This window comes from Caenorhabditis remanei, chromosome IV (assembly GCF_010183535.1).
Source record: "Caenorhabditis remanei strain PX506 chromosome IV, whole genome shotgun sequence".
In the NCBI taxonomy this organism is placed as follows: Eukaryota; Metazoa; Nematoda; class Chromadorea; order Rhabditida; family Rhabditidae; genus Caenorhabditis; species Caenorhabditis remanei.
The window spans coordinates 20,460,551-20,484,966 of NC_071331.1; the positions used below are offsets into that span (position 1 = coordinate 20,460,551).

General features: G+C 37.2%; 3 protein-coding genes across 3 annotated transcripts; all 3 read left to right on the top strand.

Annotated features, from left to right (window-relative positions):
* Positions 1 to 4,820: 4,820 nt before the first annotated feature.
* GCK72_015388 (uncharacterized protein) lies at positions 4,821 to 12,662 on the top strand (the record flags this gene model as incomplete). The annotated part of the gene is made up of 4 exons (XM_003090540.2): positions 4,821 to 4,850; positions 5,366 to 5,443; positions 8,496 to 8,579; positions 12,126 to 12,662. 4 exons carry the CDS (start codon positions 4,821 to 4,823, stop codon positions 12,660 to 12,662), a joined length of 729 nt encoding a protein of 242 aa, XP_003090588.2.
* Positions 12,663 to 16,250: 3,588 nt separating this feature from the next.
* GCK72_015389 (uncharacterized protein) lies at positions 16,251 to 18,930 on the top strand (the record flags this gene model as incomplete). Its single annotated transcript, XM_053730834.1, has 6 exons — positions 16,251 to 16,383; positions 16,429 to 16,507; positions 17,526 to 17,739; positions 17,790 to 17,870; positions 17,944 to 18,030; positions 18,784 to 18,930. 6 exons carry the CDS (start codon positions 16,251 to 16,253, stop codon positions 18,928 to 18,930), a joined length of 741 nt encoding a protein of 246 aa, XP_053585606.1.
* Positions 18,931 to 19,420: 490 nt separating this feature from the next.
* GCK72_015390 (uncharacterized protein) lies at positions 19,421 to 23,906 on the top strand (the record flags this gene model as incomplete). Its single annotated transcript, XM_053730835.1, has 8 exons — positions 19,421 to 19,456; positions 20,058 to 20,420; positions 21,222 to 21,446; positions 21,513 to 21,609; positions 22,163 to 22,334; positions 22,459 to 22,576; positions 22,969 to 23,042; positions 23,552 to 23,906. 8 exons carry the CDS (start codon positions 19,421 to 19,423, stop codon positions 23,904 to 23,906), a joined length of 1,440 nt encoding a protein of 479 aa, XP_053585607.1.
* Positions 23,907 to 24,416: the final 510 nt, after the last annotated feature.

Here is a 24,416-nt window from a genome sequence, read left to right on the forward strand (position 1 = left end):
TCTCCTCTTCAAACAAGTTACTAAATTTATTCGTCTTCTAAAGAGCTACTCAAGAGCTATCAATTCGGTGGTTCCCCTTTCGAACAAGTACTAAAGAAATAAAGAAATGAAAAAATGTCATATTTGTTCATAATTCAACAAAAGAAAAATGACATTAGCCAAAAAGACGTGAGGTTCTCCGCGTGAATAATAATATACGCGGGAAATCAGCCTAAAAATTCTATGCCCCCTCGTGTGTATATACAAGCATTTGAAATTCCTGCACAAAATCAATAATAAATCGATTAAAAATTCAAGAAATTCTAGTGAAAAAAGTAAAATTCTCGACATTTGCTTTAAATTGCCAACTAATTTTTTCAGCAATTTTTTTGTTGCGTTGCGGTCGCGTAGCGTGCTCTCCGAACCTGTTAGCTCTAGATTCCCACAAGGTTCTCGTTCACACCTCTGACTGTCTTCATTTCAACAGATTTCCCACAGCAACCGGACGCGTTGCGGTTGCGTAGCGGTTCTAATTGTGTCGGGGGGAAGAATAGGTCAGTCATACTGCTCCCTAGGACGTCTTGTATCGAGCGTTGTACCGTTTTCACTCTTTTTTCTGAGTTATTGGTCGAAAAATTTCTTTTTGTCTCCTATTTTTGCATAAAATTCCACAGATCATCATTCCTCTGTCAAAAATTCCCAAGCTGTGTAAAAAAATGCTCATTTTGGAGTTCAACTCGACGATTCGTGACTTAAAATAAAATTTGCCTCTCTATTAGCTTGGCACAGTTCTCACAACTGCGCTCCACCGAAATACCCTTGAGAACTGTCTCTTTTTCTCTGATAGTGAGTCTCTCAATTTCGCACACAATTTTCTTTGGTTTCGGTAGAGCGCGGTTGTAAGAAGCGTGCCGTGCTAATATGATCTGAAATTTTGAAAATTTTCTGATTTCTTGCTGTGAATTAACTCCTCGGTGTGTTGAATAAACCCAAAATTAGGTAATTTAGAGGAAAAATCCCTGAAAATTCATCTGAAATCAGCAAAAACGATCCAGCTCCAAGTGAAAACTTCTCTTTTCCAGCATTTTTGAGTGAAAAATGCTGTTTTCCACATGTTTTTTGGCCATTTTTACTGAAAAATGACAAACTTTTGTGGTCTTTGATATTTTCCCAATGTCGAAAATAGATGTATCTGGCGCACATTTGACGCATTTTCAAAGTGTTTTGTCAAATTCAGATTGATCTAATTGTGAGCTTTCAGAAAAGTAGAATTGGAGCGATCTGGGTCTCGTCACGAAAACTACAGTAATCCAGGTGTTGGGTTACTGTAGTTTACGTGATGAGACCCAGATTGCTTCAAATCATCCCGTGACTATACTTTTCTGAACCGTCTAGACGAGCCGAATCCAAATTTCACATTTACAATAGCCAAAAATTGACCCCAAAATCGAGTAAGCCTGTTGTAGTTGTGCTCCTAGACGTTTCATTCTATGCATAGTACATAAGATGAGGCATTTCTTGAGCAAAAGGAGGATGAAAAGTCCAGTAGACATTTTGATCTCTTTCTCTCCTCTCTAGACACCAAGTCTAAATTGGTCCCTCTAGTTCATTCTCACTCATGACTCACGAGTATGTACTTACAACTCCTCACCGCTGTCTAGATTTTGTGAAAATTCTTCAGTAAGCGACGATTTTGAATAATCTCATCTGAAAAGTCCAGATTTTCCGCCTAAAATTGTGGTTTTTGCTAGAAGTTTTTAATTTGTGAAGTCTTGTCTCTTTCGAGTAGAAATGACTAATTGCATTCATTTTTTCGTTGAAAGTTTCTATCTTTTTAATCCCGATTTCTCTTGAAACCGAGTATTCTCTGACTCACATTTGATTCAAGAGAGACTAAAAATGCTGAAATTAGACTGAAATTCCGAATTTTCAACTATGAAAGTATTGAATATGTCTGTTTTCAGCTAGTTTTGCTCAAAATTTCTGATTTTTTGTTTCTATATTTCTAGAAATATCTTTTCAAGATGGAAATATCGAAGCAAAAACTCGGAATTTTTGAACAAAATCAGTTGAAAACAGACATATTCAATACTTTCATAGCTGAAAATTCAGAATTTCAGACTAATTTCAGCATTTTTTGTCTCTATTGAATCAAACGTGAGTTGGGAAATACTCGATTTTAAGAGAAATCGGTATTTAAAAGATAGAAACTTTTAACGAAAAAATGAATGCAATTAGTCATTTCTACTCGAAAGAGACAAGACTTCACAAGTTAAAAATTTCTAGCAAAAATCACAATTTTAGTCGGAAAATCTCGACTTTTGAGATGAGATTATTCAAAATCGTCGCTTACTGAAGAATTTTCACAAGATCTAGGAAGCGGTGAGGAGTTGTAAGTACATACTCATGAGTCATGAGTGAGAATGAACTAGAGGGACCAATTTAGACTTGGTGTCTAGAGAGGAGAGAAAGAGATCAAAATGTCTCCTGGACTTTTCATCCTCCTTTTGCTCAAGAAATGCCTCATCTTATGTACTATGCATAGAATGAAACGTCTAGGAGCACAACTACAACAGGCTTACTCGATTTTGGGGTCAATTTTTGGCTATTGTAAATGTGAAATTTGGATTCAGCTCGTCTAGACGGTTCAGAAAAGTATAGTCACGGGATGATTTGAAGCAATCTGGGTCTCATCACGAAAACTACAGTAACCCAACACCTGGGTTACTGTAGTTTTCGTGGCGAGACCCAGATCGCTCCGATTCGACTTTTCAGAAAGCTCACAATGAGGTCAATCTGAACTTGACAAAACACTTTGAAAATGCGTCAAATGTGCGCCAGATACATCTATTTTCGACATTTTCAGATCGGGAAAATATCAAAAACCACAAAAGTTTGTCATTTTTCAGTAAAAATGGCCAAAAAACATATAGAAAACAGCATTTTTCTCTTAAAAATGCTAGAAAAGTGGGGTTTTCATTTGGAAATTTGAATTTGGACCGTACCAGGGTTCGATCCCGCTTGGGGTCAATTTTGTAAATTTTTTATTTTTTCTGTTTTTGATTTATATTATATTGTAGATAAGGTCGTGGGCTACATTTTTGTAGTTGACGGTTTTCCTCTAGCTCCGCCCACTTTTGAGATACGCGGCTTTTTAGGGGTATGTGACTTGAACATTTTTCGCAAAATCTAGGCAGCGGTGAGTTATCATTGAAAATTTTGAAAAAAAAATGAGAAAAAAAATCTCATTTTTCCTCAATTTTCACTCTGGAAAACCTTAGAAAACTGAAAATTTCCGCCCTCCAGACTCCGCCTCCTCCACTTGTAAATTCCTTTGTTCACAAAAAGAGACAGACTACTACTGCTAACATCTCCTCCTCCTCCTCCGAGAGCCCGTCCAATTGGTCCCTCTCTCTTTCTCTAGCACTCTCTCATTTCCATGTGATCTCTCCTCTCTCTCTCAATACATGTGACATACAGAGTGCACCCGTGGTCTAGTCTTATGCCTCTCTTCCATTGATTCTCTGTCCGTCTCTTCGTCTCTCACACTCTCTCCTCGATGTCTCTAATCGTCTGCGTCTCTCACTCCTCCTACTCTCTCTCTTTCTCCTTTCAGTTTGTCTTTCTTCAAGGCAGTGTCTGTTGAGTGTCCTTCGACAATAAATAATACCTTGTTACCTTCGAATTTTTTATTGTGAAATTTGTGAAAATATTGTGTCGAAAAGGCCCAAAAATGGGGAAAAGTTGGTGGAAAAAGTGATTTTTCTAGTGGTTTGGTGGAAAAATCAATGAAAAAACTAGTGTTTATCAAATTTTTAGCTCTTTAAAGACATAAAATCGATTTTTGGAGCTTTTTTATTCAAAAAATTGTGAATTTTCAGTTAAAAAATCACATTTTGAAGCCTAAAAACCGATTTTCAGCTTTTTAAGACAACTTTTTGAACTGAAAATCTATTTTTCAGTTGTAAAAGTTGATTTTCGACTAAAAATGTCGATTTTCGACTAAAAATGTCGATTTTCGAATAAAAAAGTCAATTTTCGAATAAAAAAGTCAATTTTCGACTAAAAAAATCGATTTTCGAATAAAAAAGTCAATTTTTCGCTCAAAATTGAGTTATTTGGCTGAAAATTGACTAAAAATTGTCATTTTTTGGAAGTTTTCGACTGAAAAATCGCATTCTCAACTCTAGAAAACTCATTTTTCGAACCAAGTACTTTTGACTGAAAAAATTGAATTTCTTGCTGAAAAGAGAAAAAAATTCTATATTTTTAGCCCGTTAAAATGTATGCTTTCAGTTTTCGTCTTGGTTGTTGTCAGCTTGAAATCTGATCCATCTATTTCTTCGGGTGGTCAGCTCAATTTCCTTTTTTTTCATTGAAATAAGAATGTTTTTAGTGATTTTCAGTGGGTAAAATAGGTTTTTCAAGACTTGAAACAATGGAAATCCTTCTTTTTCAATCGCAATCTCAATTTTCAGTGAAGAAATCCCCATAATTGAGTTTTTTGGCGCCCAGAATTCAGAGAATTTGAAAAAATCCGAAACAATTTTTTCCACTAGAAATCGATTTCTCCGCTCAAAAACTAACTATTTAGGCCATTTTTTTCTCATTTTGAATTCAAATTTTAAAATTTTGAGTAGAGAAAAATATTTTCCTGACCACAGAACTCATCATTTATTGATAAGAAACTCATATGATTTCTCATTCTAAAATTTTCTCGATCAAATTTTTTTTTCGAAAATTCAATTTTTCACCTGTCTTATTTCTGCTTTTCTTCTGTTTTCTCCTGAAATTTCCGTTCAGAATCCCGCAAATTCTCTTATTTTTTGCAGGTGTATGGCATGAATGTCCGTCAGAATGAGCTGCGACTGGTTAGTTTTTTATCCATATTTCTAGAAAATATAGCTAAAAATAGCATTTTTACTCGAAAAAACTTGGTTTTGAAGTTGAAAACCCTAATTTTTACCGAAAAACGTCGAAAATCCGATGATTTTAAGCCAAAATTCCCAATTTTCAGCTTGAAAGTGCAAACGCGCTCTACCGGACTTTCAGTGAAAAAATAGTTTTTTGGAGTTATTTTTTCAGATTTTGGGTGAAAAAGTTGATTTTCGAGCCTTTTTTGAAGTTTTCTAGCGAAAATATCATATTTTTCATTAAAAAATGTTTGAAAACCAAACTTTTAGAGCCGAAAATCCAGTTTTTGCTTAAAAAGTAAATTTTTCAAAACTGTTTCGAGTTTTGAGTGATAAATATGGTTTTCACTCGATTTTTATCATTTTCCCCATTTTTAGACCCAAAAATTTAGCTAAAAATATCAATTTTGAGTGAAAAATCGGATTTTCACTCCAAAAATGTCAAATAAATTCAATTTTTCCAATTTTTGCAGACGGTCGAATTGCGACAAGTGACAGATGCGGTGGAATGCATATTTCATTCACTTCTTCTGCATAGAACACTAGGCAGAGTGAGTCAAATAAACACGAACAAGAATGAGAAGAGACGGGTAACAAATCTGAGAAATTTTTGGAATGTTGCATGCCAGCTGATGTCTGAAATCATTTTTAGCATGCTTCTTCCCATTTTTCCAGTCAAAATCCTGGAAAAATGGAGGATTTAGGTCAATTTTTCGCATTTTTTCGCGTACCAGGACGTAATTCTGATATAATTTGATAAGATTTATATCTCTCACTGTCTGCACTCTCTCCACTCCCCACACTATTTCTCCGTCGTCAGCATCTTAGTCGTTTCCACAGTCCCGTGCAACTATACGGTGAAAAAGAACTGTGTTGATTCTCTCTGCGTCTCGCCATCTCTCATATGACCCCATCGTCTGATCGCAGAGAGAGAGAGAGAAAGAGAGACGCAGACTGTCAGAGACAGTCGAGAGATCATGACAAAAGAGGAGACGACGAGAGAGATGATTTTCACGTGATTCTTGTTCTTTTTCTCGTCGGCAGATGAAAAAAGCTACGGGAAGTGGAAGAAAACGAGGGGAGGAAAGGGCAGAAATCGGAAAAAGTGAGATGAGAATTGGTAGCAAAGATCGAAATGAGACGGAAAGTGGAGGGTCTTAGCAAAAAAAAACGGAGAAAATCGGGAATTTTTCGGTTGAAAACTTCTGAAAATGAGCGAAAACTCATGAATTTGAGTTGAAAAACCCATCTAGAACCGATTTTGAGCAGAAAATCTCGGATTTTTGGCTGAAAGCTGCTGAAAAGAGCTCAAAACTTCTAGTTCAAAAGCTAGAAGCTTAGGATTTTGATCCTAAAATCCAAGTTTCTGACCCAATTTTCATCAAAAACGAGAAAGAAATTCCATTTTCGAAAATGGAAATGGAGGGTCATAGCAATTGAAATTCTCTATTTCCGGGAGAAACTCGGAATTTTGCGGTTGGAAATTGCTGAAAATGGGCGAAAACTCATGAATTTGAGTTGAAAAACCCATCTAGAAATGGCTGAAAATAGCTCAAAACTTGTAGTTTAGAAGCTAGAAGCCTCCACCAGCTCGGTTTTGACTCTCTTTGTCTGAAATCTGTTTTTTTATACAGTTTGAGCAGAAAATTTTGAATTTTTCATCAGATTTCAGTCAGATTGCGTCAATATTTACATTATTTCGATCTAGATTTCATCAATTTCAGTCATTTTTCGGCTCCGATCAGTTTTGGGTCATTTCTCATTCTTCTAGTGTAGATTCCATCATTTTACGTAGTTTCAGGTTCTAGACATTTAAAGACATTTTTGACCAAAAACGCGTCCAAGGCACCCCTGACCACTTTCCACCACTGTCTACATCGATTTCCCACCAAAAAAGTCGTCAATTTACATCATTTTTGGATCATTTTTCATCATATTAGACCCTTTCCACTGTAGATTAGACTATAATCCATCATTTTGCACAATTGCACGTAGTTTTTCATCAGTTTTTCTCTGAAAATGACCTCTAGCATTCATTTGATCCGTTTCTCCACCGAATTCCTGTCAGTTTCAGTGCTTTTCAGCCGGAACTCGGCTAGAATCGTATCAGTCCGGTTTGAATCAGATTCTGGGACATTTTTTGTCATTTTGACTCCAAAAACGCGTCCAAGGCACCCTTGACTTGTTAACCCACTTTCCACCTTTTCAATCAGCTCAACATAGTTCTTACAACTGCGCTCCACCGAAATCCCCTTGAAAAGTGTCTCTTTATCTCTAAGTCTCTCAATTTCGCACACTATTTTCTTCGGTCTCGGTAGAGCGCGGTTGTAAGCAGCGTGCCGTGCTAATAGATTGATTTCCCACCAAAGAAAGTCGTCAATTTACATCATTTTTGGGTCATTTCCGATCTCTCTCTGCTAATCCTATGATCTCTCTCTGTGATCACACCATCCCTTCCTGTCTCTATCATCATATTGCCTCCTCCAATATGATCAGTTTTATACAAATCACATGGTTCAAGTGGACACACTCTCTTTCTATTTGAAACACGAAGAAACTGATGAAATGTTGTAGTTTGATTGCACACATGATCTACACTTCTCTGCGTCTCCACTCTCTCTCTCTCTCTGATTTTTTCAAAAATGACGGAGGAATGAAGGAGAAAGTGATGCAATGGGAGAGAGAGAAATGAACAGATAATGATCTGGGTGTCTCGAGAAAAGAGACAAGGACATCACGGCTAGTGGTGAACAAAGGGGAACAGATGGGAGGGAGAAATTTGAAAATTGAAAAAGTGAAATGGACCGAGGTTTCTAGCACTATTTTCAGTTATTTCCAGCCAATTATGGTCATTTTCAGTCGAATTTGAGCGATTTCTGACTGAAATCGCTTGAAATTAAGCTAGAAAATGCTGAAAACATCGAAAAACTGCTCAAAATCTGGGTTGAAACGATCTGAAATGAGCTGAAACCAGTCTAAAACTGCTTTCCAGTCATCAGTCTATCCAGATTCAGTTTTTCACTATTTACGGTCGTTTTCAGTCAAATTTTCGTCGATTTCAAACCTGAAATCGCTTGAAATTAAGCTATGCCGAAATCTGCTCAAATTCTGTCTTGAAACAACATGAAATGAGCTGAAATCAGTCTAAAACTGCCTGAAAATCGAGCATTTGACCCGAGGAGTACTGTAGATCCTGAAAATGGCTTTTAAGTTGTGAAAAATTGACTTTCTGAAGTGAAAATTGGGGGTTTTCAGTGTCAAAAATAATTTTTTCCCAGTTTTTATCTAAAAATTCGGTTTTCCTATCAAAAATTACCCTAAAATCTGTCAAAAAACCATCAAAACACCAAAAATTGAGTTTTCGTGTCGAGACCCAACTAGAAAATTGATACTATGCGCCTTTAACCAGGTTACTGTACTTTTTGAATTTTCAGTGAGAATTTTGGGGTTTTCGGGTGTTTTTTGATGGGAAATTTGGTATTTTGTACTCCTAGGCTAAAAAATTTTTGATTTTTTGGCAGTTTCAGACATTTTGAGCTCAAAAATCTCACAACGCACTATCACATATTCATATTCCCATCTTTTATCAAAATTCGTTTCCAGTTCCAATACAACGATGAGAAGACGTTTTCAATCGGATCCATCGGCATCAAAGAGGTCAATTGTGAGCAGATCGATATGACTTATGTGAGTTTTCAACAAAAAAAAACGATTTTCGTGAAAATTCCGAAAAATTTGGCCTAAAATCGGCTATTTTGACAATCTGCACGTCCCAAAATTGTCTTAAAGTACTGTAGTCTCAAAATCTCGCTGTCTATACCTAACTGTTTATCTCCAATCCCCTAGAGTACTGTAGAACTTTGTCTGAAAATCTGAAAATCTCGCTCTCTATACCTAACTGTTTATCTGCACACAATATCACATCAAAACAATGACATTTTGAAGTGTCTGCTGTTCCCCAATTTCTACAGGTTGAAGAGTGAAAATGAACACACAGAGAGAGTGTTGTGAGAAAGATACGACCCGATAGCAGGCAGCAGCCACAGCTATTGACACACAAAACAGAGACATAAAAATAAAGTGGGAATGGGAGGGAGAGAACTAGTCTTTGAGAGAGGGATTCAAAAGTTATACAGTAGACGGGAAATGCCCTCTATTGATAATCAGAGGGATCCGGAGAGCTCGGGGAATGAAGTTTCAAACTGTAGAAAGGCTCAAAAGGCGAGAGAAATGCGCTCCAGCGCACAAAGATCTTGCTCAATTGATTAATTGAATTTGCACGGAAACTGGTCAGCAAGTTCGCTCTAATGAGATTCACTCAACATTGACAAGCAAGTGCGCTCTAATGTAATCTGCTGGCAAAGTCTTGCTCGGCTAGACAATAGGTACGGAGCTGATTTTGCCTCGGTAAATACGAACTGATTCTGACGAGCAAGTGCGCTCTAATTCGAATCCATATGTCTCAGCCGTTTGAACTAACTGATGAGCCATAAAGATCAGAAGCACTCTAGACAGAAAATCCGCTCTAGTAAGCCGAAAACCGACTTACTAGCTGAAGAGCTGAAAATTCGCTTTAATGCGATTCAGGCTAGCCGAATGGCATTGGTCAGAAAAGACACTCTAATGCGATCTTTCTCAGGCGACAGAACTGAGCCATAGAGTTGAGAAGCATTCGATTAGCGAGTTCCAGGCTGAAGACTCGTGATTAAGAGCTGAAGTCCATTAATCTCGCTCTATTGAGAATGAATTTTAGGTTCTTATCTCAACTCCCAGACGAAAACTTTCGCTTTTTCACTTTACCACCGGAAACCAGTACTCAACGTTTTTTTTCAAAAGTTCGAAAACCCGACATTGCCCTCAAAGTACGAGTGATCCTCCTCGTCTCTCAGCTGATTCTCTCTCTCTCTCGTTTTTTTCGTTTTTCCGCCTTCTCGATGAGACGGAATAGTGGAGACGCAGACGTTGCTGTTTATCCTCCGTACCCTCCCGTGTAGCTTATACCGCCCATGGAGACACCCGCCCGTCTATTTGTGGCTCATGAGCTCTCGCTCTCTCTTTGGAGGTTCACCCTCCTGTTTATCCAGTCCTCTTTAAAAAGAGAAGGAGAGACTATGGAAAATAGAGAGACAGAAAGAGAGCAGGAATCCCATTAGTCCAGTAAGCCGTTTATAACGGGGCTAATTAAGGGGATTCCTGAATAGACACGGAGAGATTTGAATCTGGAGCATAGGGATCTCGGAGCTCTGGTCATGAGGCTACAGACTGAAAGATCAAGATCTTGAAGTCCGATTCTCAATGGAGCGCACTTGATTCATAGTCAGATTGAGGGCCTAACACTCTGAAAACGCCTCGATTTTCATGATTTCCGACCTGAAAAAACATGAAAATTTCGCGAAAACCTCGAATTTCAAATTCCAGAAATTTCTATCAACTACAGTAATCTTTAAAGGAGCATGCCCGGCTCTCACGGCCGGGTCCCGCCACGTTCAAAGTTTTACTGAAAATTGGTGGTTTTCAACCGGTTTTGATACGAAAAATATCGATTTTCGGACTATAAAACGCATAATCGTCTGTTCTCAATAGAGCGCATCTGCCTCAACTGGAATCTTACGAATTTACAAGTCTCAATAGAGCGATGTTTCCTCAGAGACTGTAGGACTATGAATTCTCCGTGGAGCGCGCTTGGTTCTGAATTCTAGCGATTCTCAATGGAGCGCACTTGGCTCAAGAGACTGCAAGACTCTTAGCACGGCACGCTTCTTACAACTGCGCTCTACCGAAACCCGAGAAAATAGTGTGTGAAATTGAGAGACTCAGAGAAAAAGAGACATTTTTCAAAGGCATTTCGGTGGAGCGCGGTTGTAAGAACTGTGCTGAGCTAATAGACAGCCCTCGTGTTTTTCCGTGGAGCGCACTTTCTGTGACAGAGAGAACAAGAGACGCAGAGAACACCTCAAACATCTTTAGAGACGTAAACACCCTCTCCTCATGAATTGTTTTTTGAAAGTCAGAAAACTCTCTCTCTCATGGGGGTCACTCGCGACACACGGTGTCCCGACTAACCGACCGAATAAAAAATCACAAGAACATTACAATTACTTGGAATTATTTATTTCCAAACACTATTTTTGAAATATTTTGAGAGAGAAATGACGAAACAAAACAAGAGAAAAAGAGACTTGTTTATTTGTGTGTGACGGTGGTTTTTGAGGTATTAGAATTGAAATGACATTGTGTACTTTTTGAATCGAAAATTCGAGAAGCGGAATTGTTGATAGTTGGAAAGGGACTGAAATTATTCGAGCTTTTGTTTGAAAAATTGGGATTTTTTTTAAAGAAAAAAAAATAATTTTTCGTCTAAAAATTTGATTTCTGTGGCTATTTTTAGTCATTTTTAGACAGAAAAAGCTCAAAAATGAAGTTTTGAGTTAAAAAAATTGCTGAAAATACATAATTTTCTAGCAAAAAAGAGGCGAAAATCTCAATTTTTACAGAAAAATTGGATTTTTTTGGTAAAAATCTATTTTTATTGTTAAAAATTGTCAAATTTACTGGAAACCCCTTTTTAAGGTAAAAATGCTATTTTTCACTGTTTGAAAATCAGAAAAAAACAGTGAAAATTGGAATTTTTACCTTAAAAAAGAGTTTTTTCGTGAATTTGACAATTTTTAAGATAAAAATACATTTTTTACGAAAAAACCGAATTTTTCCGTAAAATTTAAGTTTTCGCATCAAATAAGTGGTTAGGGATTTATTTTTAAATAATTTGAAAAAAAAATTGCTGAAAATACATAATTTTTAAAGAGAAATTGGATTTTTTGGTAAAAATAATGCATTTTTATCTTAAAAATTGTCAAATTTAGGTAAAAATGCTAATATTAACTGTTTTTTGCTTGAAAATACCATACTTGTCAAAAATCGGCCCGGATTCAAAAATGGGTACCCATTTTTACCAATTTTTTTTTTGAAATTTTTCGAAAAAAAAAGAGTAAAAATGCTTAAATTATCATACATATTCACATTTTGATTCAATTTTGAATGGTTATTCGAAAACTACTTTTTTCAAAAAATTTCCAAAAAAAGTTCAAAAACACAAAATGTTTTGAAAAAATGTTTCAAAACGGGCCGAGATTTTTCCTGATTTTGGCCCGGCCCGGCCCGGCCCGTGACAAGTCTGGAAAATGCTGCCAAATTCTATCAAAATCGACTAAAATCAACTAAACAATTTTCCAGGTTCGTGTAAACTCGACAGAACTCGCAATGTGTGTGGATGAGGACATTCGTCAATTCAAATATGAAGTCGAAGAGGCGACATGCTCCGGCTCGATTCCACGACGGACACCTACAGTAGGCAGTCCAACAGACAGTGCAGTTCCATTGCTCTCCGCACAAATCGGTCTTCAATTCTATACGAAATCAAAGAAACCGAATTCAGTGATAGGAACTGCGGTATCGTGGTTTGGAGGAGCGACTGGAGCCACTTCTGCTGGAAGTGGATTATCGATTGATGAGGGCACATCTTGGGAGGAATGGAAATTGATTCTCGATGTGTTCCGTGTGGAATCAATCGATGAATTGCAGAAAATGCGGCAAAGAGTTGCTGATGATATTGGAGAGAAAGTTCTCGATATATGTGAACATATCAATCATAATCACTATACACCGAAAATGCCATCGAGAACTGAAATTCCTGAAGTTTTTGAGACGAGATTCTCGGATTGTCAGCCGTATTTGTTCAAGATTCGGAGACAGGCGGTGCCGAGTAAGTAAAATTGAGATTTTTCCCGATGAAAAAACCTTTAAAATTGCAATTTTACGTTATTTTTTGCCGCAAATCGATGAATTATTTGTTTTTTTTAGCTGAAAACTCTCGAAAATCCATATTTTGGCGTTTATTTCAGATGAATATTCGATTTTTGGCTGAAAATCACTCGAAAATCTTTTTCCCAATTTTACTCATCGAAATCAGATTTCTTTTTCGGAAATCTCCTAAAACCTCTATTTTTACCTCGAAAAGCACTTTTTCAACCGAAAAAATCCATATTTCGGGTATTTTTCAGAATTTTTTCATTTTTAGGCCAAAAGCTAATTTATCCTGGTTTTTCCCTTCAAAATTACCAATTTTCTATCTGAAAACTAGTGAAAACTCACTTTTAACATAAAAATCCCTCGATTTTCATTATTTTCGACCTGAAAAACCTGAAAATTTCCCGAAAATTCACCCGGAAATCGTTGAAAACCCCAAATTTCAATTTTTCAAATTCCAGAAATTTCTATCAACTACAGTAATCTTTAAAGGCGCATGCCAGGCTCTGACGGCCGGGTCCCGCCACGATCAAAGTTTTACTGTAGTTTTTAATTTTTCTGATGATTTTTTAAATTAATTTTCGCTGAAAACTAGTGGTTTTTGACCGATTTTTGTCTTTGTTTTTGGGTTTTAATGCGAAAAATATCGATTTTAACCGAATTAATTCAAAATTTTACAGAAATGGAGTCGAAACAAACGTTTACACAAGCAGCTCTGTCTCGTTGGAGAGATATCGTTGCCGCTTAAAACTCCGCCCACTTTTCAACGTCTCCGCTCTCTTTTTTTCGTTTTAAATCCCAAATTATCACCTTTTTTCTAGGTTTTTTTGATTTTTTTCGTCGTCGTCGAGCTTCAAAAGTATCGATTCATTCCCTCCTCTTCTATTTGTATTTTTGTATATTTTCCATCAATTTTCTGCTTTTTTCATCATTTTCTGCTCTAAAATACCATTTTTTGTGTTTTCCGGCGGTTTTTGAGTGAAAATTCGATGAATTTCAGCCCAAAAACCTTCAAACTTCGGGTTTCCCACCACCCACCTCATTTTTCCCAATTTTTTGTATATTTTTTGTAAAAAATCCAAAAAAATTGATATTTTAATCACATGAACTCTGCATTTACCGCCTCAAAGTACCCTACTCAGATATCCTGCCTGTATATTCTTTTTTTGTTGAAAAAATTTCAAATTTTCTGAAATTTTTTGTGTTCTACGGGACTTTCCCTCTCTTTTCACCCCAATGTTTGCTCTCCGAATTCCCTTTTTTCGCCCAAAAATTATCGATAAAATTGTCTTTATCTCTTTCTTTCTTCCTCTTCCATCTGCCATGTTGATTTTTGATTCGTCAATGAATTTTCTTTCTTTTTTTCAGCTCTTTTTGTGTTGTGATGAATAAGAGTTGATGGTGTCTTTAACCATATTTTTATGCTTGCAAGTTTTAAATGCTAAAAAAGAAGAAAAAGTTGACAGAATTTGTGAAAAAAGTATATTTCATGGCGTCTGGAAATAAAATTGTGAAAATTTTTCAATTTTAGCAAAAAATTTCACACAAAAATGTGGAAATCTGTGTTTTGAGCAGAACTTTCCATGATTTTTAATGCTGAAATCGACTGTTTTATTTTTTTTTTTTATACCTGTAAAATTTCCCGAATTTTTGAAATTTTTTCCTCGAAAAAGTCAAATTTTCGATAAAAATGTTCACATTTTCGATGAAAAATCGAAAAAAATAGTTAATTTTTTGTCTCGAAACCCTGAAATTTTCCAGCTACCCCAATCTTCCTAATATCAATTCCGCTTCCTTTTTTCCAGACTTGCAAGATTCCGGGCCGGCCCGGCCCGGTCGGCCCGGATTTGAATTTTTGAACTTTTTCCTCTACAATTTTTTGTCGAAAAATATATTTTCTGAAAATTTTTCATATTTTTCCTCAAGTATATTTTTCAACAACCTTCGAAACCTACAAAAGGTTGTTCTTAAGAAATATTTTTCAAAAAAAAATCGGGAAATTTTCGAAAAAAAATTTTGAATTTTTTTCAGTACTGAACTTCCGGGCCGACCGGGCCGGGCCCTAGAAATTTTACTTCCGGCCCGGCCCGTTGCAAGTCTGCTTTTTTCTTCCTCATACGAATTTCTCCTTTTTCTGATGACTCATAGATAGGAATAGAAAGAGAAAAACGAACAAAACAATCAGAGAAATCGAAATGAATGTCAGTTTTCTCTCTCTCTCTCTTGTTCTCATTGTAAAAGAATTACAACGAAGAATAAGAAGAAATTCGTGATTCTTTGTAGAGAAATGTTACCTTTTCGTCGGTTTTTTGACACTTTTATTATCACGGCACGCTTTTAACAACCGCGCTCTACCGAAACCGAAGAAAATTGTGTGCGAAATTGAGAGACTCAGAGAAAAAGAGACATTTTTCAAGGCATTTCGGTGGAGCGCAGTTGTATGAAGTGTGACGAGCTAATAAGCAAAAAATGCCAAAAGAATTATGGAAAAATCGTAAAATTCCCATCAGAAATATCTTTTTTTTTTGTCCCAAAAATCTCAAATTTCACTTTTCCGACTTTATTTTTGCCCAATCTTCAATTTTTGTCGATTTTTCCTGTATTTCTCTCATTTTTATTCAAAATTTTTTTTAAAAACGGAAATTTGAGTTTTGGCGCCAATTTTCCGGGAATTTGTTAATTTTTTAGCAAAACATGCAAAAATGGCGATTTTCAGAAAATAATCATTAAAATTCGTAAAATTCCCATCAGAAATATCATTTTGGTCCCAAAAATCTCAAATTTCATTTTTCCGACTCAATTTTTTGCTCTAAACTTCAATTTTCGTCAATTTCTTCATTTTTTTAACCAAAATTTGCTCGTAACCATACTTGCCTGCCCGGAAAGGCCCGTCTTCAAAAAAAATGTTCTCCACATTTTTCTGTAATTTTTTCGATTTTCCTTCGAAAATTTGACTTTTTCGCAAAAAAAAAACTTTTATGGACCTATTCTGGGGTAGCAAAAATAGTTTTTTGCTATTCAGAAAGTAGAAAAAAGCAAAAAACTCCTGGTATTTTTTGCTTGACCTTTTCTAGGCCAGCCGGCGGATTTCTAGGCCATGTGTAGATTTACGGGAAGAATTTTTGCGATTTTTTCAGCATTCAGGTACTTTATCGCTACTTTTGAACTGAATTCGTAATTTTATTGATTTATTTCATTCTTGTAATCGGTAAATGATTTTTTTTCCGAACTTTGTTGAAAAAATCACCAAAAAATCTCCCGTAAATCTACACACAGGTCTTGCAGCGAATGACCTAGAAATCCGCCGGCTGGCCTAGAAAAGGTCAAGCAAAAAATACCTCCAGGAGTTTTTTTTGCTTTTTTTCTACTTTCTGAATAGCAAAGAATAAGCAAAAAAAACTATTTTTTTGCTACCCCTGAATAGCTCTATTAAAAATCGCGATTTGCAGAAAAAAATTATAAAAATCTCAAATTTCACTTTTCTTACTCAATTTTCATCAATTTTTCCCATTTTTTTCTTCAAAATTCACTCAGTTTTCCCTGATTCCAGTCATGCCGGGACGAGTAATGTCAGTTGTTTTGTGCCGTCCGACGGTATCCGGTGACATGATGCCAGTCGCAATGGGAAATTATGAGAATATCGAGGAGGCGACCAAGTATAATGATGTCAAAACCGCCGAATGGTGTGATTTTATTTGAAAAATTTCCAAAATTTAGAGAGAAATTTCAGATTCGGAAGTGATAAAATTGATCAAATCACGTGTGAGAACGTATTTTAACAATGATGGAGTCATTGAGTTGGATGAAGGGTAAGTCAGGAGAGAATTCTGGAGAATTCTGACTCCAGAAGTGGAGAAAAATGTGAAAATTCGAATTCTGAAGGTTTCAGAAGGCGTCTTCTGAAGACTTTTTGAGTTTTCAGAAGGCATTTGGCCTCTTTTAAAACCAAAAAAATTAAAAATTAGCGATAGAATGCATCTGACGTCTTCTGAAGGCATCTGGAGCCGTTGGGAAGCTGCAAAATTCACAAAATCGGTTTTAGAGTGCTGAAATTCTTATTATGATGGCTTCGTACTCATTTGACGTCTTCTGAACGGAATTCTGAAATTTTAGTGATTCTGAAGACAATCTGACGTAATTTTTGTCATTTTTTTGACTTTCCAAGCAATTTTAGGCGGAAAAATACAGTTTTTATGGGAAAAATACGATTTTTAGGAATTTTTCGAGAAAAATTTGAAATTTTTTTAATTCTGAAGGTTTCAGAAGGCAACTGACGTCTTCTGAAGTAGTTTGGGAGCTTCTGAAGAATTGTTGAGGCTCCAGACAACTGCCGAAGACGTCAGATGGCTTCTGAAGCATCTGACGTCTTCTAAAGTCTTCTGGAACGGTTAGGAAGCTTTTCGAGCGTTTTTCAGCTGAAAAAATCACAAAATCGGCTTCTAAGAGTTGAAATTCTAGTTATAACGGCTTCTGAAGATACTTGAAGCCTTATAGACAATTCAGAACTCGTTTGACGTCTTCCAAACCGAAATTCTGAAATTTTAGTGATTGATTCTGGAGACAATCTGACGTAAAAAGACTTTCCAAGCAATTTTAGGCGGAAAAATACAGTTTTTAAAAAATACGATTTTAAGGAATTTTTCGAGAAAAAATGGTCGATTTTCAGCGATTTTCCATCTTTCTGAAAACTTCAATGCTCATAGAGACTTCTGAAAGGTTTATGATGTTCCTCCTATTCAAAAATTAAAGTCTGACGTCTTCAGGGGCGTCCAGAATCCTTATAAATGCTCCAGATGACCCCCCCTCACCCGTGTTCCCCTATTCCAGATACCATCTCTACTTCGTCGTCGTCATCGAAACGTTCTCGACAATGGTCTACTGTTGTGTGTCTGAAACAGGAATGGAACTGGAAGAGGCTCTTGACTTTTTGAATTCAAAAATTCGATCGATAATGTCATCGTCGAACATCCAAATGGTGATTTCTCAATCGAATCCATACGATTTGTTGGGACTCCTTCAACCCGATATTTTGAAGTTTATTGTGAGAATTTTTGGAATTTTTCACTGAAAATCGATACATTTCTTTCCCAGAAACAACACAACGACTCGTTCCCGAGTGCTCATCAACAACGAATGATTGATATTCGTCGGCAGGTTGATGATGTTCGACAGGTGAGACGGTTTTAGCTGGAATTTTCAGCCATAAATCTGATTTTTAGCATTTTTCAGCTTAAAATCATTCCAGGTGATGGCTGACAACGTGGAGAGAATAATGGAACGAGGCGAGCGATTGGAGAATATGGAAAATCGAACGGAGGCGTTGAGAACATCGGTTGGTGGCGAAAATTCGTGGATTTTTGTCTAAAAATGCAAAAAATCCAGTTTTCGGAAGTTTTTAGGCTAGAAAAATAGAAAATTCGATGGAAAATTAGATTTTTTCACTGAAAACGTCACGAAAACCACCCTTTTTACCCCAAAAACCACTTACTCCGCTCAAAAACTTTCTCCGAAATCTCTGAATAGAGCCGCGACGCGACCGCGCCGCTTCCGCCGGCATGAAAACCGATGTTCAAAATTCGGATTTCACAGTTTCCAAACCATTTTTTTTTAAACATTTTCAATTATTACTAGATGATTTTCTACAGTTTTGATGGGAATTTTAGCGAAAAGTCGTTGAAAACTTCTCGAAAAACTCACCGTTCCTATAGGCCTATTCCACCCGAAAATCGTCAAATTTACCTGTTTTTCCCAGTTTTTCTATCTGAAAATTGATAAAAACACGTTTTACCACGATCTTTCCTTCAAAAAATCACAAAAAACCACCCTTTTTACCCCAAAAACCACTTTTTTCGCTCAAAAACAATTTCCGAAATTTCTGAAAATGGGAGCCGCGACGCGACCGCGCCGCTCCCGCCGGCATGAAAACCGGTGTTCAAAATTCGGATTTTAAAGTTTCCAAACCAATTTTCTGCGATTTTTTTTATTTTTTCAACTATCCAGGACAATGAAAGGCGATATTTCTTGAAAAATAACAAGTCCAGACTCAAAATCTGTTTTAAAATCCGAAAACCGCCTAAATTTGCAGGCCACCTCATTCAAATCCACCGCTCGTCGTGTCCAACGTCATTTCTGTCAGAAGAATCTCAAATGGACACTGATTCTTCTACTTGTCGTCACCGTCTTCGTCGTCGCTATTGTGCTCACCATTTTGCACAAGAATGGAGTAATTTGAAAAATAATTTTCGAATTTTGTGATTTTATCTTCTACTTTTTCAACTTTCTACAGGTTTTCACTGATGTTTCAACCGATTTTCTCACCCCGCTTTCCTGTAATTCGCCATTTTTCTATGTTTTTCTGCCATTTCTCTACTTTTTCACCAATGAAACTCAGTTTTCCATAGGTTTTTCTGGATTGTTCTCTATTTTCTGTTCTTCGAATTTGTTTCGTTGATCTTTTCCTCAAAAAAATACTGAAATTAGGCCTGACCTCGACCCAGAAACCTCGAAAACCGAAATACGAAAATCCACGTGGCAACCTATTTTCGAATTCCACGTGACGATTTGACGTGTGTTTTTTTCGTCATTCTCGACGCATTTTCCTCATTTTTCTCCTATTTTTCTGCTTTTTTCTTCATTTTTTGTGGTTTCTAGTTGATTTTTTCGGTTCCGACACCCATTTTTACCCTATTTCAGAGGTTTTCGCTCACTAAAACGCCCGCTGAATGGCAATGATGACGTCGCAGTATTCTGGAAATCAGGTAAAGCGATTCAAGCGATTCTTGGAGTTTTTCGAAGCAAAAATTAGTAAAAAGAGAGGAAAATAGTTTCAGAACTCAAAAAATTGTATATAAATTCAGTTTTTTTTTGGGAAAAAGTAGTTGAAGTCTCGAATTTTGACAGCTTTTGATTGAGAAGCTGAAATTTGAAGTTGTAAATGCGAATCAAATAGAGTTTCAACAAGAAAATGAAGGAAATTCCAGAAAAATTGGTGAATAACCAGTTTTTATCTACAAATTAGCCGAAATCAGGTTTTCCCGAAAAAATCGAATTTTCTGCCTTTTCCAGTTCAAATATTGCTTCGAGGCTATGAAATTCTGAATCTTCATACATTTCTACACCAGAAACACCGAAAAAAAATTCCAGAATCTTAAAGTTTTAAGCTTTTTCCGAATTTTCATAATTTTTTTACTGTTTGGATTACGGTAAGCAACGCAAAGTACGCAAACACCACGGGGTATACCGTAGTCAAGCACGAACTCATTTTTCAAAAAATAAACAACTTTCTCCACGCCGCAAACATGAAAATCGAGGTTTTTAACTAGTTTTTCTTAAATTTTCACTAAAATTTTGAATTTCCAGGCCTCCGGTGACCATAACAACAACAATTTGTCGTCATCGGAGAGCGGTGTCGAACTGAAATCCCTTCTATCACTAATCGATAACGTCTACGAAATGTCTCCGCCCACTTCGGATAATCAAGTGAACACCGACTCGGAATCGTGTTTCCAATCGAGATTCAAAATGTCACGTATCCCGCCGTCCGGCGAGTTCTCGATTCCCGGCTATGTAACAATGTCGGAGACTCTTCTGGTTCCTGTCAAAAAATATCCAAAATATAATTTCGTCGGTCGCATTTTGGGTCCACGTGGAATGACTGTCAAACAGTTGGAAAAGGAGACCGGATGCAAGATTTTCGTCAGGGGACGCGCTAGCAGTTTGGCGGTAAGATTCATAATCTTACAGTAAGAATAGGCTCCGCCTACTTTTCTAGAAATTTTTTCTCAGAAAATCGAGCAAATTTCATCGAAAAACCTTTATTTCCACGGAAAATTCAACTTTTCCTCTAAAACACTCTGAAAATCGAAAAATTGTGTCAAAATTCAAAATTGTTCTCATACAGACACCTTTTTTCTCTCGAAACCTGTCGTTTTAAGCCGAAATTCAATTTTTCCGCTCAAGCCGCGACGCAACCGCGCCGCTCCCACCGACATTGACACCTCACTCGAATTTTTGCATTTCTACGATTTTCAACTCAATTTTCAATCATTTTTCGCCATTTTTTGGCTGAAAGTCGCTTAAAACAAGTTTTTGCGTCCAAAACGGAGAATTTTAGCACAAAATTCAAGTGTTTCGCATAAAATTCAGCCAGCCGCTACGCGACCGCGCCGCTACCATCGGCATCGGCGCCACACTCAAAATTTGGTGTTTTCGATGGAAAATCGCTAAAATTTTGAAGTTTTTCGTACAGAAACGTTAATTTTTGACTAAAAATTGCAGTTTTTCTCCCTGAGAATTGGAAAAACCCTTTTTATCACGATTTTTCTCTTAAAACGTAGTGGAGACTACCACAAACCATCATTTTCCGCTGAAAAACTTTTCCAAAGTCTCTTAAAATCGGAGCCGTGACGCAGCCGCGTTGCTTTCACCGGCATTTGAATCTGAATGAAAATTTTGAAAATTCTCGATTAAAATTATAACTTTTCAAGCGGAAAATTTCAATTTTTCAAATATTTTTTCTGCCAGGCGAACCCAGTCGCAAAATCGAAAAATCGTCAATCCGGACCCAACAACTACAATCCCCTCCTGAATCCGAATCAATGCGCGAAGCCGTCTCTATCGAATATCTCAAAGTGTGCACTGACTGAGGAGCCACTTCACGTTTTCATTGAATGCTACAACACTCCATCGGTTGCCGAGCAGAAAATGATTGAGGCTGTTGAGATTCTGCAAGATTTGTTGTCGCCACCGGTGAGTTTTCGAGCAAAAAATCGTTATTTTTTGTCAAAAATCCGTATAGAAATCGAAATTTTGCAGGTAGACGGCAAAGATGAGTTGAAACGTCAACAATTGGTGGATATATCGCTGATTAATGGCACTTATCGTGCAACAAGTGCGTCTAACGATTACGTTCGTAAGTTGACGAGGCGGGGGTGACGTTGGCGCGTTTTTTGAGAGAAAATTGAAAGGTTTTGATGGTTTTTACTGTTGCGTGTAGATTTACGAGAGAGTTGGGTGGATTTACGCCATTTTGTGTAGATTTACACCACTTTGTGTCGATTTACGCCGCTTTTTATCGAATTACGCCACCTTTTGTCGATTTACGCCGCTTTTTGTCGATTTACGCCACTTTGTGTCGACTTACGCCGCTTTGTGTAGATTTACGCCACTTTGTGTAGATTTACACCAATTTGTGTAGATTTACGCCACACTGTGTCGATTTACGCCACATTGTGTAGATTTACGCCATTTTGTGCCGATTTACAGCACTTTATGTAGATTTACGCCACCTTTTGTCGATTTACACCATTTTGCGTCGATTTACGCCACATTGTGTAGATTTACGCCACATTGTGTAGATTTACGCCACTTTATGTAGATTTACGCCAATTTGTGTAGATTTACACCATTTTGTGTCGATTTACGCCGCTTTTTGTCGATTTACGAATCCCCTAGGAAAATTTCAGGGCAATTCAACCGTTCCCAGTGGCGTCATACTGTAGATCCGACATCGAATCCGAGCAACGATTTGGATCTTCAATCGATGGATGAATGTGATTCTGGAAATTCTGCAAGTTCTGGAAATCATCATTATCACGGTGGATTGGGAGGAAACGGAGATATTGGCGCAGTTTATGGGTGAGATATATCAATTTTTGAGTGAAAAATCTCTAAATTTTGACATTTTTTATCAAAAAAAATCAATTTTTCATTAAAAATCTCCAAATTTGGCTTTTTCATTAAAAAAATCGATTTTTTGCAGAATCCCCCAACAACGTCGTGTCTGGCAGAAGCCACGTGGACCTGACACCTCTTCTGATGAATACGCCAAATCGGTGTCTTCTCGCGAGTTTGTCAGCGAAATTGTGTGTAAGACTAAGGTGAAAACTTGAAATTTTTCAGTTTTTCTATAATTTTAGTGCGAAATTTGACATTTTGAAGTAGAAAATCTCAATTTTTCTGTTTTTCTCAGTTTTTCTACCTGAAAATTGACAAAAACACATTTTCGCCACGACTTTTCACTCAAAACATCACGAAAAACCATTTTTTCCCGATCAAAAACTGTTTCCGAAATTTCTGAAAATCGGAGCCGCGACGCAACCGCGCCGCATCCGCCGGCACGAAAACCGGTGTTCAAAATTCGGATTTTAGAGTTTCCAAACCAATTTTTTGCGATTTTCTTGATTTTTCCAACTACCCGGGACAATATCAGACGTTATTTCTTGGAAAATGTCATTTTTCTTTCTAAAAATATGAAAATCGACATTTGCAGAGATCTCCTGTCAAAAACCAGTCAAACGACTCGTTGTACCAACTTCCAGAATCGGTCGTCTCGGAAACAATGAAGTGAGTTTCGGGGTGATCAATCTTCACCAAGATGTCTAGGAGTGCGTACTAAAATCAACCGCGCTCCGCTGAAATCAGCGGAAAACTTGCCAAAAATGCGAGAAAACTGGCATAAATCGGGAAAATGCCACAACGAAACAGCGAATTGAAAAAAATTTAAAATTGAATTTGCCTCCAAGTCTAGTGGAGCGCGTTTACTTTCAGTACTCACCCCGGTGCTACTTCGCTTAAGAACTGTGTCGTTTAAGAACTGTACCGTTTAAGAACTCGGTTCGCAATAGAGCGCATTTGTCGTGAAAATTCCAATTTTAACGTCGAAAAACAACTGAAATCCTGTTGAAATTTCAAATTTCAGCTGTAAATACGAACGCGCTCCATTGCGAACCGAGTTCTTAAACGGTACAGTTCTTAAACGACACAGTTCTTCTGTAGCACCCTCACCCCCAGACGCCGTGCTTCACATTTTCTCTAATTTTTTCCACTCCAAAACTTGACGTTTCTAGTTCCAGAGTGGCCAAGAATCTTCTCGCCTCCCACAAAAACTTGACATTCGACCGAAACGCCGAGAAGCAACGTGTCCAACAGAAGACTCCCCAATACTACTCCCAGACGCCGGCTCCCTTCCAATACGGTACCGGAGACCACGCCCCCCAACTGCCTGATTTCTCAGTTCCCCCACCACCACTGATGACTCCACAACCACTTATTGCACCCACTTCATCGTACAATCAACAGTATCCCCAACAGATGGACACTTATCAAATGTGCTACTATTATCCACCACAAAACTACCCATCAACTTCCAGTTCTTACCCGTCAACCTCTAATTCGTATCCCTCCGCCTCCAATTCTTATCTTTATTAATTTAATTTCCTATTTTTTGAGCTAAAAATCGCGGAAAATCGTGGAAAATCGAAAAATTTGAGCCAAAATCCGTTTTTTTTTTTGTAAGTTTGACTCAAAATCTCCCAGTTTTGAGTTAAAAATCATTTAATCTCAAATTCAATTTTTCCGCTCAAACTTTGAGCTTCGACGCAACCGCGACGCGACCGCGCCGCTCCCACCGACATTGACACCTCACTCAAATTTTTGGATTTCTACGATTTTCAACTCAATTTTCAATCATTTTTTGCAATTTTTAGCCGAAAATCGCTTAAAACAAGCTTTTTTGACTCAATTTTCCATCAGTTTTCGCGATTTTCAGCTCAAAAAATCTGAATTTTCTCTTATATTTCCCCCCAACATGTTTGATTTCTTTCCCCCGAATAACTGTACTTGCCCCGCCATCGTTCATTTCATCTTGTGCCATTTTTTCTTGTTTTATCGTTTTATCTGCTCCCGGTTCCAGTTCCGGTGAAACTCTAAAAGAGTGAA